This window comes from Sarcophilus harrisii, chromosome 1, assembly GCF_902635505.1.
Source record: "Sarcophilus harrisii chromosome 1, mSarHar1.11, whole genome shotgun sequence".
NCBI lineage: Eukaryota > Metazoa > Chordata > Mammalia > Dasyuromorphia > Dasyuridae > Sarcophilus > Sarcophilus harrisii.
In genome coordinates, this window is record NC_045426.1 from 487,642,726 (window position 1) to 487,659,027 (window position 16,302).

A 16,302-nucleotide genomic window follows, 5' to 3' on the forward strand; every position below is an offset into this window, starting at 1 on the left:
GAGGCTCTACACTATTGTGTGTGGATCAGTTTTGAGCGTGATTGGGGGAGGATAGGAGGTCTTTAACAAAGAGAAATCAAAATACTACAATACTGTTTCAATAGATTTAGAATCTCAGTCAAATATTTTAAAGTCAAATGCAATCAATTTAATAATACCACATGGTATAGTGGACAGAGGCTGGTCCTAGAGTCAAGAAGATATAAATCTGGCCTCAGACACTTGACAAGTCACTTAACTGTTTGCCTCATTTTCCTCATCTGTAAAATGAGCTGGGGAAGGAAATGACAAACTATTCCAACATCTTTGCCCCAAAAACTGCCAAATGGGATCACAAAGCATCAGCTTAATGAGATTGATCAAATAACACTATACTACAAAAAATGGAACATTTTCTTTCAGTTTTTAACTCTTTGTCAAATGTACATAGAAATCAGCTTTAAAAGCCAATGTGAAATTTCAGAAAATCCTATACGTATTCTATATAGTTTTAATTTCAACTTCTTCCTCCTCCCATTTTCATTCATTTAAATTTTCAAGCAGATTAGTAAGGAAGTCCAAACTTTACAGCATTGCTGTTGTTGTTCAGTCTTTTCAGTGTGTCAGCTTCTTCATGATACCATATGGTATTTTCTTGGCTAAGAGACTGGGGTGGTTTGCCATTTCCTTCTTCACTTCAGTTTTACAGATGAGGAAACTCAGGTAAATAGGGCTAAATGACTTGCCCAGAGTCACAGAGATAGTAAGTACCTGAGACCAGATTTGAACTCAGGAAAATAAGCTTTCCTAATAGTAGATCTGGCACTCACTGTATCTATGCAACCTAGCTGCCCAAACTTCATAACCCAAAAAAGTAAAAATCAAATAACGTTCAGTTCCTGGTACATAAACAGTAGGTCTTTTCAAATGGTAGTTGGATAAATGAATGAAACAATATGATGCTTTTTTTTTTAATCCCCAAAATTCCAAGTCCTTTTCTGGTAAACAATTTCTTATCCATCTTCATCTTTCAGGTAGTCCAATGGGAGAAAAAGAATGAATTATTTTAATGCTTTTTTTCCTTTCCTTGGAATTTCTTCCTTTCTAGTTCTCTTTTTCATATGAACACATTCAACTCTAAAATAATTTTATCTTAAATGTGATGATGAAAGAGTGATATGTCTTAATGTTATCTTGCACACAATTCCTAATGCCCTTTATGTTTCTGGGCATTAAATATTTTAAAGGCTCATTCCTCATTCCATCCCCAAGCTTTTTAAATTTGTTATTTTTTTTACATAATACTCCTCTCAGAAAAAGATAAACATAAGATATACACTATGATATAGTAACCTAAGTGCTGGGCTAGGCTGGAGTCAAGACTTGGGCTAATATTCTGAACTTATTAGCTGTGTGATTTTGGACAAGTCATTCAACATGAGTTTCATTTTATTCATCTCAACAATAGGCATAAATGATACTTCAACTACCTTTCTCCTGAGGTCATTGTAGAGAAAATTTCTGTGGAGAAAAGGCTATATAAATCACAAAGTACAATACGAATGGTATTTGTTCTTATTTTGAAATATTCTTATTTCTTAGGAAACTGTCCAAATTTTATATATCTTTAAAAAGAAGCTAACATAGTGATAAACTGCTGTTTCTTCAATGAAGAAACATTGAAAAGAGAAAATACAAATTATTGGATTCTCTTTATTAATTTAAAACTGTTAAAAATTGTGTCACATAAGCAAGATTTGTTTCCCAATTTTTGCCCTATTCCAGGCATTATATACAAATAGATGAGGAGAATAAGGATTATCAGGTTAAACAAAATCCCTTTAAAAGTTAAAATGGTCAACTAAAAGAATATTGGTATATATATGGACTTCCTTTAAAAAGTAAAAATGAACAACTGAAATATTATGTATATACATACATCTATGTATATATAGGTATATATATTCCCTATTCCTGAAATGCTCTAAATCTACAGTGATCAGGTAAGGAAAAGTTATTTCAAGTTCAAATATAACTTAGTAATTGCCACATGGTTCAAAATCTTTCCACCCCTACACTCCAAAAACCCAATCAGACAAGTTGCAGTAATCTGACTCCGAGAGCACTCAGTGCTGTAGTCTGAGCTATTAGAGGGCTGCCTCCTGTGCACTCTATCCAAGGAAGGAATGAGTGACAGAACAGCATCAAGGCGTTGGGGGTAAGTACTTTGTTTTCCTTAAGGGAGCACAATGTAAAAGGCTGCCAAGTTGAGGGTTCTTGCAATTTAATATAAATACATGATATCTCAGATAGACTCTGAAGGGTACCTCCTTAGTATGTGAATAGTTCTTCTAGATCTGGGTGCCGGAATATTTGTTAGAGAGATACAGAGAACAGGAAGCAGAAGATGCTTTTAAGTAAATCACAATTAGGAGAAGAGACCTGTGGAAACACAGAGAAAGTACCCTATGGAAGCAAACCTATCAGAGGTACCTTAGCTCAGAAAAGTTACTCACCCAGGTGTTTAGTTGCCCCAAAATAGATTGAACTAGATAAGCAAGTTTGGTTCTCAGTTAGAAAATAATGAGCCCAACTCAGTAAAACCCGTTCATATCAACAAACCCTGCTTTGTTCTAAGGCAAAAGAAGCAAAACAAATTGTGTTAGTGCCTCTCCAAAAAGTGGGAGCGGTTAAGGGAAGTGGGGGGCAACAAATAGGAATTAGAAAGGTAGCTGTTGAGAACACTTGTTACATAGAGACATTCCCTGCTTAGTAATGTTGGGGTTCACAAGGAAACGAAACTGTCTGGCTCAGCCCTGGAGACAAATCCTAGTAGGTTTCAAGGGAAAGTCTAAAAAGTATAGTCCAAAAGATGTTCGTTTGTTTGTGTGTGATTTCTATGGCTGACACAGATCAAAAACCATAAGAAAAACAAAGTTTCTTAGACTAGATCTCTAGGGAGGAAAGCAGGTGGAAGAAAAAGAAGGAAGCAGAGGAAACCTGGGGAATTGGGGGAGGGAGAGATTCACTGAGGTTTAGCCAGGGAGGTGGGCCCTTTCTTTAGGCACCTCCTCCCCCTTGTGTTTTCTCATGAGATCCTTTTCTTTTGCTTAGCTATAAAAGGAAAAAAAAAACTTCCTGCTCACCCTGCTTCCCTGACTTTCCTTCTTTTCTCCCTCCTTTTTCCAACTTTTGACTCTCTCCTTTCTCCGTGCAAAGTTAAAGACCAACTAGGGCCTTTGCCCACTGGTAAGTCCAGGGCAGAGCCTCTCCACTTTAGGGGGTTTGTAAGAAGTTATTCTACCCTTTCCCTTGGCTTCTATGGGGATACTTTTGAAAACTTTTTTTTAATTTGTCTGTTTGTTTGATTAATATCATAAAACTATTATTTGCTTCTATAGGTCCTAGTTTACAGATTTACTAAAGTCATTTGTTTCCCACTTGGAATCATATAATTACACATGTCACTTAGACAAGTTCAGCTAAGCAAGAAAAGCTTGGGGTAACCCCCTGCTGTTTTTCTTCCAGTAACTCCTCCTTTATCTTGTGACAGGAGGCCAGTGCTTTTGTTTTTGTGATTTTTTTTAACTTTCCTACCTCTGACCTCAAAATACCAACTCAATTCAAAAACTGAGTTTTGAAGTAAATCCTAAAATGTCAAAAGCAGTTTCCTCTTTAAAGGTAGAACAGAGAATAGGGTATGGGATGTGAATTAGGGTGGGTAGGGAGAAGATGAGCTGATTGCTAAGGAATGCATTGGTGGACTGACTCTGCTTGAGGAGTAATTCTGTCCTGCAAAAGTGCTAACTGAGCTGTCTTGTATCAGTCTTAACCTTGCTCTCAGTGGGAAGAACCATTGAGCAATACTTTCAGATCCATCCCTGGGGAAAAGTCTCTCTCCCATTCTGAGGTTGCCTCTGCAGTACTACTCAAAGATTTGGACAGTCTTTTGCAAAGAGATTTACACAGAGATGCAAAAGCCTGGAGGGATGGAGAGATGTCCTTAGGGCAATTGTAGGGTGAAGCCCACAACCACACCAAATCATTTGGGAGCAATGCCCCAGAAGTCACACCTTCAGTTATATTTTTGTGTCCCCTATGTATTTCTAAGACTATTAGTGCAAAGTCCTGTATTAAATCTCAGTGACATGTGGGCCTATGGGAAAGCTGACAATTCCGTCCTGTCTCCCCTTACCCAAAGGGGATTAGAAATGGGAAAAGTGGAAGGATAAGGCTCTGGTCAGGGTTCCTAGTCAGGCAAGCCGAAGCTAAGAAGGCGATAGCAAGGCTACTAATTGCTCCCTATGCCCCCACCTCCACTCCACCCTATAACGCAGCTCAGAGCCCTTAATACCATGCGCCCTTGGAGAGAGTCCCCCCTCCCTCCAGCCTCAATCCCTCAGTGGCAATTCTCTTTTGCCTAGCTTAGGTGTCAATTTGTTGGCTCCTTCTCCCTCCTCTCAGCTAGTGAGAGAGGGTCACTGAGGCCAGGCCGGCAAAGACCTCCAAGTGGACCATGGCATCGTTGCATAAATCTAAAGCAACAGAAAAGGTTGAGCATGAAAGCGGGAAGAAATCTCTTGAATGGCCCCTCCATGATGCAACAAATAAAAATTCCACTGTGAAATTCCCTCTAAAATGCGATCTGCAAGGTTATTGACCAGCAATCCTTCTCTCCCCCGACTCCTTCAGCTCCAAAGAAAAGGGTGGTAAGGGAAGGGGAGGGTGGAAGGTGTGGGTTGGCACACCAAGCATGCCATTTTCCCCTACTCTTAATTCCCTACTTGTGTCCTGGTGGTTTAGTTGTCTCAATCCTGAAAAACCATTTCTGCATGAGCTCCTGGTGGTGGCCCCTTTGGGGGAAAAGGCTACTTTCCTACCAATCCAGAGAGCTTTCCTCTCCAAGGGTTCCATTCTGAATCCCCTGCTTTGTTCCAGGGATGACACTTCACGGAACTCTTCTTTCAGGTCTAGCTTCACTAAAACTCATTGTGACTCGTGGATTGGCAACCAATTAGCGAATTCCTCCTGCCTTCAATTTACTGTAATCCTGCTCCAGGTTCAAAGAGACGGAGAGGGAATGAGCTTGTCTAAAACCCAGGCTGATTCTGTTCACATCATTGCAAACTGAGAGAAAACACTCACTCAGTGATTTATTTTCTCTCTTAATTTGCCTGCTGGGGTATTTCTAAAGCAAGAAACTGGGGTCTTGAATTTCTGCCTTCTAGCAGGTCTCCACTTAATCCGGGGTCCCTAAAGAGAGAAAAAAAGAATGACATCTGAGCCTATTTTCAGAATATCTTTTCAGGGAAACGATGGGAAAAAATAGCCAAAAAAAGATTTTTTGCTTTGTGTCCTCAAGTGTCTATGACCTTAAGAGAGAAAGAATATAAAACTTGATCTGATAGAAAGTCAATAGGATAAATCAATTTCAATATGTATTTCAAAGAATATCATTTAAGCACCTTCCTCTCAGGGGTCAGTATAAAGAATTTCCTTTTAAAATGTGATGTATGTATGTAAATAAAAGTATTTTAACATCTAATAACCTACAAGAAAATTGTAAAGATTTTCTCCAATATTACAAGGATTTCTTTAGTGGTATGCAAATAACCTTTGCTAACTCCTCCCTACCACACTCAGCATCATTGGAGAACCTGCCAATTATAGTCTAAAACCTTCCAGTAAAATATAGGCTGGCTTGGTGGATTCTGATTCAGGCTTATTTTCCTCTTTTTCAGTAAGTGTGGACCTCTGTGTAAACGTGAGAGCATCATGGTGGCATTCAAAGGAGTCTGGACTCAGCCTTTCTGGAAAGCTGTGGCCGCTGAGTTTTTGGCAATGCTTATTTTTGTTCTCCTCAGCTTGGGTTCCACCATCAACTGGGGTGGAACAGAGAAACCTTTACCAGTAGACATGGTCCTTATTTCCCTCTGTTTTGGACTCAGCATTGCAACCATGGTCCAGTGCTTTGGACATATTAGTGGAGGCCATATCAATCCTGCTGTCACTGTGGCCATGGTCTGCACGAGGAAGATCAGCCTTGCTAAATCTGTCTTCTACATTGCCGCTCAGTGCCTAGGTGCTATCATCGGGGCAGGGATCCTCTACCTTGTCACACCTCCCAGTGTGGTAGGAGGCTTGGGAGTTACTACGGTAACGAGTTTCACTCTTACTTTTAAACCAAGATTCTGAAGTTGATAATGTTGACTCTGATAAATGAAATCTTAGCTGCCTGAAAGAGCTTCCCCAAAGTGACTAATTTAGTCCCAGCAAATATCCTATTCATTGGGGAGCCTAGATAATTATTAGCATGGGCAAGAAAGTGTTCTGGAAAACTGACAGTATCAATAGGAAATCTTTGGGGGCTATTAAGTGATTTAGAACACTGCTGAGTTCAGATGTATCAAAAGCTATTATTTCCCCCTCTGACTTCATCATCCCCAATTTCTTTACTGACTACAGATTTTGTTTATGACAACATATATTCTTTAGGTGGGGGCTGGAAAAAAAATTTGTGGGAATAAGTTAGTTTCATTTCCATTAGAATACTATGCTTCTTTTACCAAAAAAAAAAAAGTATCAGTGTTTACATCCCAGCTTTGTTCTAAGCTGATAAGGAATATCATTTGTTAGCTCAGCACCACAGCTGATTAAAAATCCACTAAAGCCTTACACTGCTTAAATTTTAATTGAAATAGAAATTAATTAATTTAAACCTAATTAATGAATTTCTAATCGCATTATGAAATTACAGTGCTCTCAATAAGTGTTTTTGAAGTTTAAGTTCAACACCAGCACAACCGACTTTCTTTGTAGGACTGAACATTCATTATGAATTCCATTTGGTCATTGTAAAATTTCTTCTAACTGCCAAAATGAATTAAAATATATTTTGATTTGTTTTTTTCCTAACAATTCAAAAAAATCTAGAGTATAACCACCGTCTTTAACCATGATGAAATATGCCATTTGCATTTGTATATTGTTATATAAGATGCAAACTTCTATTAAGAAGGTATTATTTTTCTCTTTCTAGGTGCATGGAAATCTTACAGCTGGTCATGGGCTCCTAGTGGAGTTGATAATCACATTTCAGTTGGTGTTTACTATCTTTGCCAGCTGTGATTCAAAACGAACTGATGTCACTGGTTCAATAGCTTTAGCAATTGGATTTTCTGTTGCAATTGGACATTTATTTGCTGTAAGTTTCCAACTCTATTTAAATAATTGGTCCATTTCATTTTTCTTCTCCTTAGAACTAGACTAAAGATTTCTTTAATGGCCACTTTGGCTACTATTTAACTTACTGTTTCTTCATTTTAAGAGATAATTTTTTTGTCAACTGTCATAAGGAATGTTGATATAACTTACCGATAGAAATCTCCAAGTGGGTTGGTTAATGGCATCAAGTGGTAGTGAATGACACTAGAAATATTTTAATAATACCTGAAGTTCATTTCATTTTTCCCATAGATCAATTATACTGGTGCCAGCATGAACCCTGCCCGATCTTTTGGACCTGCTGTTATCATGGGAAACTGGGAAAACCACTGGGTAAAAGTGTTTATTATTGTTATTATCTTCCTATAGCTGAGAACAATGACCAATTGTTTGTTTTTCATTTGTTTATTGTTGTATATTTTCCTTTTTCCCTTTTTATGACACCTTCCATAAAGATTAGGGAAATACTAGCACAGATCTGCTGCAAAACATTCCATCTTACATCTGTTCTATGCCTGCAGGAAGGACCTTATAAATGTCCTGCTTTTTGTGTTATGTGTGATAAGTTGTGTGGCAGAATTTAGTGCACACTTTTAGGTGACCTATCAGAAGTAAATTTAAAAGTGAGGGGATAGGATGGGTGGGTTTCTCAAGTAAACAAAAACAAATCTTACTCAGCAGTGAAAGAAAGCATACTTTTGGAAAGCCAAGAACTTGAAAACTGTCCAGGTTAGACATGTTTACCCTCTTTATTTACCAAAGCATGAATTCAATTAATCATATGGGAACTGGAAGCATCCCAACAGCAAGCAGATCATGTAGACTATATAATATAACAACTGTTACTATGAAAACACAGTTTTAAAATATTATGTAAAATATAAACATATAAATATATATTTATAAACATATATAAACTGTGTGAGATTAAGGAATATATTCAGTCAGGTATCTAAATAAATAATATAGTGGTACTGCCTCAAGACAACAAGGTTTTTATTTTCTAACTTAATCAGTTTTATTTGGGTAAATTCTTGGAACAGGTTTGGAAAAGTGCAAAGGATAATTTAGCAGTTTTAAAGACTGATCCCAAGCAAGATTAAAATCTGTAGGGTCTGATCTAGTCAGTCCAATCAGATGTTAGAAACGTAAAGATATCAAGGAAGGTAGATGACAAAGTTATACAAAAGAAATCATAAGTATTAAATATATATACATATCGATATGAATATATATGTGTGTATGTATGTATAAAGAATTAATTCCATTTTGTATCTTTCTCTGTCCTTTAGTGTTCATGATCCAAATACATTACTGGTTTAAAGTTCCCTTTAAACCATTCCCAGAGGAAAAATGAAAACATGAAAGAAAAAAAAAAAGATCACTAATATTTAAATTATTTCAAAGGAAGAATCTACTTTAGCTAAAAAAACATACATATAACTTCTTTGAAAAACATAAAACTGTTTCTCAAAATCAAGGTATTTAGGTAGTCAACTAAGTGTCTAGATTTTCCTTATTTGAAGCTGATTCTATATAAAATCAGCCTTGTTAATCAAATGAGTTTTTAACCAAAGAAATAAAGAGCAAAGATATTTGGGGGAGGGTTCTCATTTCCCACATTGAAAAGGAACAAAGAAAATAAACTCTTACAATTCTTTTTATGTTCAAGATAAGGAACCCAGTTCTACAGCCACTATGTCCACAGTTTGATCGATTGTGTTTGCTACAGATACAGCTTAAAGTTGGAATTTAGTTTTTATTTTGCAGTAAAAAAGCTGCATAAAAGGAATTTTCCTGAACTTAGTGAACACCATTTGACTGTGTCTTTTCAAAAAAAAAAAAAAAAAAAAAAAAGACTGAAGTAGCTAAAAATTGGTTAATAGCACACCCTAAATGGTTTCTCTAATGGCAGAATTCCAATTCATTAGAAATCTTAATTTCACCTCATAGATAATTTCATCAACTTTGACTAGTTGATTTTTATGTCCCATCCCATATAAATCAGGTTATTTATCACTCCAATATTCAATCAGTTCACCTTTGTTAAAGAGGAAGCTAAGTGATACAATGGATAGAGCATTTGACTTGAAGCCCGGAAGACCTGAATTCAGTCAGCCTCAGATGCTTTACTAATTGTGGTATCCTGGGCAACTCATTTAACTTCTATCTGCTTCAATTTATTTATCTTTAAAATAAGAATAATAATAGCACCTACCTCTTGGTGTTGTTCTAAGCATAAACTAATATTTGTAGAAACATTTTGAAAAGCTTAAATTGGTATCTAAATGCTAGCTACTATATTTTTAAAGACCTAAGCACTGAAAATATTATATTCCTAATTAAGAACAAGAATGAAAATATTGTGGCATTTACAAATAAAACCAATTCACCAAAATTTAGGAAAATCATGGGAGAAAAATGGAGCTCTTTCTAGTTATTCTTCTCACATTTCCTTCTGCAAATTTTCAGTGGGGTGCTTTATAGCTAAATCCAAATATTGTCAAGTCTGTACTGTGAACGTGACCTCAGAGAAAAACCAGTAAGAGACCGGCAATTCTAAGGAAGAATAAAAACACCTCTGGAAATTCTTTTGTATTTATTTCAAGTGCAAGTGAAGAATTCATAACATATGTATGGTTTTCAATACAGCCAAGAAAAAAAGTGCTCTGACTTTAGAAACTAATACAACAAGAAGAAAAGAATCAAAAAGAGATTTTTTTTAAAAAAAGAATGGAAGAAAGGAGGAATCTTTCTTGTTTTCTGCTCAAAAATGTACTCAAGGTCCATAGATTGAGATGAATTATTGCGATGCCTTACTTTTTCTATATAGCTCAGTTTTCTTCAGATATATAAACCCCACTAAACTAGTCAAATTCTACATTCAAATGCTTTTTGTTTTCTTTTGGAATAATAATTTTCAACAGCTTTCTATTATTTCATCATTCTGCAGATCTACTGGGTAGGACCAATCATTGGAGCTGTCCTTGCTGGTGGCCTTTACGAGTATGTCTTCTGTCCTGATGTAGAACTTAAACGCCGTTTTAGAGAGGCCTTCGGTAAGACTTCTCAGCAAACTAAAGGGACCTACATGGAGGTGGATGACAACAGAAGTCAGGTAGAAACCGATGATTTGATCCTGAAACCTGGATTAGTCCACACAATTGACATTGAAAGGGGGGACGAAAAGAAGGGAAAAGATCCATCCAGTGAAGTGTTGTCTTCAGTATGACTATCAAGTGGCACTGAAAGCAGAGAAGACCCCTCAGATTTCCTTCCACCCATTAAAGAAACAGATTTGTTATAAATCAGATACATGCAGATCTTCTGGTTAGTGAAGGAGGAAGCAACTTCTCAGCTGTTTTATGTCAGAGTCCTCAGTCTCTAAATGTTAAATACCTCCTTCTCCCTATCAAGATAGGAAGGAGACCTGTAGTGGGTCCCAAATTCTAGAAGATATTCCTAAGCATACTCCCAAATTAAATATACATAAATGTTTATTTCTATCCCCATTTATCAGCAGTCAATAGTGAACTGAAAGTACAGATGTTTAAGGTACAAATTGGCAGTTGAGAACTGCCTGGAAACTGTCTATGGACATATATTTATCAGATTGTTCTTCTGACACATGATGGGCTGTTGTCAGCCCCAATTAGACTGTTTTACTATATTAAGCATTCTTTGCAGATTTATCAGTGGTAATGTACAATAAGGCACACATTCATTTAAACTCAGAGGTGTAATTACTTATGTTCCTCTACCCCCACATGCCCACTTCAGCAGGCAATCACTTAAAAAAAACTGCACCCCTGAAAAATAACATTTTAATAGGGGTTTTTTTAAGTGATAGTAATTGCAAATGGTTCTTATTAAACTGATATTACACATATCTATCTTTTACATGGCATATGTCACTTCCCACTGATATTATAGTCCAACTGAAAAGTTCAAGATTGAAACATTCTCAAATATAGTATATATACATATACATATATATATATGTTGTTTTCTATGTCCACTCTCACCAAACATCTAACTTTTGAGGTTCACCTATTGAAATTTAGTCCTACCATGAATCCCAGGTCCATATGGGAATCAGTATGTTCCCATACTTCAATCTGTAAGATCCAGGAAATATGAATTCTTGTATCAAAGGAAAAAAAGGTTAATCTGTTTTCAATGCACTTACTTAAATAAACTAAGGTGTGTTAATTTGTATCATCTCAACATTAACCACACTTATCTTTTTAATTTATTAGAAAATCTGGGGTTATTCTGTGTTTGTTTGTCATTAATGTTGGTTAACTATATTTAACCATCAGATAAGACATATTTTGATAACATAAACATTACATTAATTGTGACTGTTATTGTTAGATAAAACACTACTTACCTAAGCCATGTCCAATACAAAAACACTAATTGATCCAGACTATACTTGTTAAAGTGACCTACTCAGTCTCATTGATAAGAAAGTCCACCTCATTTCTTATTCAACTGGTGAATAATCAGCATTACAAGTGTGATATCTTATGGGTAAGGGAAATTGAGAAAGAAAAGGCATCAGGAAGAAACTGGGACCAGATAAAAAGGAAAACATCAGAATGTTCTGCCTGCAAAGATGGCCTTTCATTTATAGAATTGTAGTGGATAACCCAACAGAAGTAAATTTAATGGATTTTTGTTAAACAGACTCATTTCTTTGTTATAAGAGTATATATAAATAGTTTCTATTTATTTTGCTTTTGCCTTATTCAGTATTGAGTTCTCTGGAAACCCCAGCTCATATAGTTTTAACTGTCTAGGCTTTAGTCTAAAACAAAGAGCTGCAAATGTCAATTTCACTGAACAAAACCCAGTAGAAGTGAAGTAAAAACCCATCACTGCAAGGGGTAGCTTGTAAATAGCTGATAACCAAGAGTTCCCCTCTCCCAAGCACAGCTCCAACTGAGAAGTACTTTTTAGCGTTAATGGCAGCTGTGTGTCTGTGGCAGTGAGATAATGGACCATTATTAAACCTGATTCTCTTCGGTGCTAGGAAAGCCGGGAGGCTGCTTGAGAAAGGTAATGCCAGTGCAGCCGGCTGGGTAGTGCCAATGGCATTTGGTGATGGGGCCTGCCTAAGTTCCAGGCACTCTCCTTGGGATAAGCACCAAGGGTAGAGCTCTACTTGGCCAATAATTCATTTCTCCAGCTCCAAGTTACTTGCTTGGCACTGGTTTCTGTAGAGCCAAGTGTGAAAGTCACCTGAGGGCTGTGTTCGATAGCTTTGCCAAATGCCTGAATACAACACCGTCAAAGGGGCTTAACATCAGTGGTTGTGTTTTCCTAGTATAGGTCCAACTATCAATTATCAGTAGATAAACCAGTTCAGAGATAAACTAGGTTAACCAGCCAAAGTTAACAGATTTTCCTGCCCCCTTTGCCATAAAAAAGTCACTTTATATCATAATTTTCCTGATGGCAATAATTTTTAGCAATATTCTTCCATATTACATTTGTATACACATTTCTGTGTGCATAAGAGATACAACCACAGCTACTTCATCAAAGCAGAGAAGAAGAAAAATGGTGCATGTTTTTAGTTTTTAAAATATTTCATTTGAAGTTTGGAAACAAAAAGACTTTTATTTTAATAGATGTTTTTGCTTAATATTTCATAAATATATGCTTTTAAGGGACTTATTAAGGGAAAATATTATAAATGCAAGAACTATAAAAATGTCTTTCTTAAATTCTAGTATTTTAGAGGCATGAAGCAAATGAACACATAAGTTGTGAGTTGGGATGTAATTTTTTTTTTTTTTTGCATATGAGGTAACATATTTTGTATTTCACTCAAGGCTTTGCCAGTAAAAAGTAATGAAATTGTACCTTTCTAATGACATCTCTGCAGCAGGGGTCTATTGCCTTGTGGATGACACCAAATTATCCATGTGTATTAGGAGACTGAGGCTTTTTCCTTTAATCTCTTTTTATTAATGAAGTGCATAGTGCCTGTCCCAGGAGAGCACTACTGCCTGATATACAGAAGAGAGATCAGAGAGGAAAAAAAAAACTAGTAAAAACACAAAGGAATTGTGCCTGACCATGAAAATGATTCCTACCTTTCTCTTTAAAGGTACATAATGGAATGAATTGTAGGCACAGAGATGGCCCAAGCATCCCTGAATAGTAAAATAAATCTAACTATGAAGATCTGTTTATTTTGTCAAAAGTTATAGATAGCAAAGGGATGTTTTGGATTTGGGTGTTTAGAGGATGGGTGGGAAATCAGGATGAAATGCCTGATTTCAAAGAAGTAGTCAGACACTTAAAGGAAGTGTTGACTGGTAGTTCAATAATGGATTACAAAAAATATATATCAATATTTTCTATACTTTACATCACTCCTGTCACTTTGCTCTGTAACCTTGAGCAAATCACTTGCCTCCTTTTAGTATGTGCTTCTAAGGAATGCATTGAATTTCAACCGAGATTTGAAATATTGGGACAAAATGTAGATGAAGTTTGAGATAAAACACAGATAAAGAAAAGTGAGTTAGTTGGGATCATAAAATCTTAGAGATCATTTTGTCTGCTCCTCTCACTTTTCAGATGAGGAAACTGAGGCCCAAGATCCCACAGTTTAAAAAAATTTTGAAAAAACCTAGATTCACACTCAGATCTTCTGACTCCAAACACGATACCCTTCTTTGCTCCATACTGATCTTCATTTGTTTGGAATTTAATTTCACCTTATCAACTAGGAAGAGTTTCTAAACAGGCCCAGTCAGAGTATTCTTTTCAGGCTGGGAAAACTGGCAAAATATCATTAGTTAAATTACCTTAAAATCAGAAAATGGAGTTTTATATTCAAAAGCTAAAATAAACTTAACTTACTCCCTTTTCTTGATATAACAGATCACAATTTGAACTCTACAGACCATAATCCAATTAACATAAAAGCTACTGAAAATTACTGTATATGGTATTTTCTAATACACATTTTAAAACATTTTACTGGAAAGTAATCATGTCTTTCCTAACTAATTTACTGATGAGAAGATTATTAGAAAAATACAGTTATCTTTGGGGGAGGGGGAAAATTTATAAGGTTTAACTCACTTCATCTCAAATATATTTTCTAGCACTTAAATTTTCATATATTATGTATATATAAATTTAGTCAATGTAGCAAGTCATTCTACACCTTGATTTTTAAATACATATCAAGGTTTGAGGCAAGAAGGATCTCTTTCAGTAAAGAAAAAAATTAAATTTGTAGTCTTCTTTTCCCTGTAAAGTGATAAAAAAAAAAAGGTGCAATGGGTCCAATCCCTGCTGAGGGGAACCTGTCACAGATTAGAAGGGTTGTAGATTATAAAGAATTTTTGTGAGAATCTGTCTTATTTAATTAGCTAAGTACCATCTCTTCAGTTCCTTCACATTCCCCACCATATTGAAATAAAGTAGGTGGGACTAGAAATTGCTTATAATTGCCCAGACATTGTTTATAGGAGAGGGAAAAGATCATTGTAAGATAGGACCTTGCTGGAGTATACAATACATATGCCATCTCTCCTACCATTCCCACTTAGCTCTGTATAACCATTTTCCCATCACAGATCACCACCCTCAAAAATGAACAATCTACCACACCCATCTGACACAGTACTAGTAATGCCATCAGACAAGACCACCTTCATAATGCTTAACTTCCACCACCTCAGCTGATATTCCATAGCTACTGATTTATTGTTGTAAATATTCATTATGAACCCTAATAATGGTAACAACTGTTATATTAGTAGCCAAATCTCCTTTGTATTTGATTTACTGTTACTCAGTGTTTCTCTATTTCTTTTGGATGACTTTTCTTCTCAGAGGTGGTATGTGCTACCTCTCAGTTAATGAAGATGGAACTGATGTTTGAAACTCATATTTCTTTGAAATAAATAATAGAAATTTTATGCTAGATCAAAAATCCAGCAACTTTACTTTGCTAATGTCTGGGACTTTTGAAAAAAGTACATCAAATATTATAAACTGTGCAGTGTTGGCAAGGTACATCAAATTTAAGCAAAATTCATTGTAAAAGGTATCAAATCAAAAGGATGAAAATATACCTAATTTGTGTAACCCACCATCATATGTGTTAAGTAGCTTTTGGGATTAATTAAATAAGCAAGCAATGCATAAAAACAAAAAAACAAGTATTTATCATTTTTATGACCCAAGTCAGAATAAAATTGTAATTCACAATAATCTAAGGAAAATAAACTGAACATATGGCTATATTCACAGTTATTTATTAAATGAAATGTTAATTGTTACTATGATACTAGAATTAATGTCACAGGGCTTTAAACTACAATTGCATTTGGAATAATATATTAAAAATATGATCAAATTGATTGATTTCCACTAGTTATACTGTATCTCATAACATTAAACTTTTTGCAAATAAACTGTTGTTTGCTTAAAATAAAAATCAGTGTGGTGTTTGATATCTTCAAGTTTTTGCTTTTTCTTTTCTCTACGAGTTAAGTTTGTTTTCCCTAGAAAAGTATTAAGAATGTGCTGATCTTGGGAGCTTCCAGTGGAATGGATAGTTGTTGATGACATTTGATTATATTCCTCATCAAATAAAATATCCATGGAGTGAAGTACCAGCAGTCAATAAGTATTCATTGAGTACCCACAGAGTGGTACTTAGCAGGAGACCCAAAACTAATAACAAAAATTCTATTACATAGGTCAAAGTGTCTATATTAATTTTGACATAAGATATTCCACTGGCTATTTACCTTTATATCAAGGCTTAAGCACATATTCAGTTATGCAAATTACTTGGGACAAAAAGTGAAATAATTAAATTTATTGACATATCTTAAAATTGTTTTGAGGAATGCCTATGTGGATTAAGTCCCTACTAGGCATTAGGGCTGCCATTCTTGGTAGCTTTATTGCTCTTCCACCAAGTTGACGGCTTACTGCTCCAAGGCAGCTTTCAAAGCTATAGATTCTGTTATGAGTTTTCCCTTCTATTTCTGTTGTTGATATGCTATTTGACCTTCAGCCAATTACTTTGTTTCTCGGTTTTCTATGAAATGGAAA

At 35.6% G+C, this 16,302-nt stretch overlaps 1 protein-coding gene across 2 annotated transcripts; it reads left to right on the plus strand.

The window, feature by feature from the left end:
* The first annotated feature begins 2,062 nt into the window (after nucleotides 1-2,062).
* AQP4 (aquaporin 4) lies at nucleotides 2,063-15,676 on the plus strand. 2 transcript variants are annotated; one of them, XM_003759987.4, is made up of 5 exons: nucleotides 2,063-2,197; nucleotides 5,721-6,135; nucleotides 7,019-7,183; nucleotides 7,456-7,536; nucleotides 10,157-15,676. In XM_003759987.4, the coding sequence occupies exons 1-5, from the start codon at nucleotides 2,166-2,168 to the stop codon at nucleotides 10,433-10,435; spliced, it is 972 nt and encodes a 323-aa protein (XP_003760035.1). In that variant the 5' UTR covers nucleotides 2,063-2,165; the 3' UTR covers nucleotides 10,436-15,676. The 2 variants fall into 2 exon arrangements, with proteins under 2 accessions (XP_003760035.1, XP_031802353.1); XM_031946493.1 differs by lacking the exon at nucleotides 2,063-2,197 and adding an exon at nucleotides 3,123-3,228.
* Nucleotides 15,677-16,302: the final 626 nt, after the last annotated feature.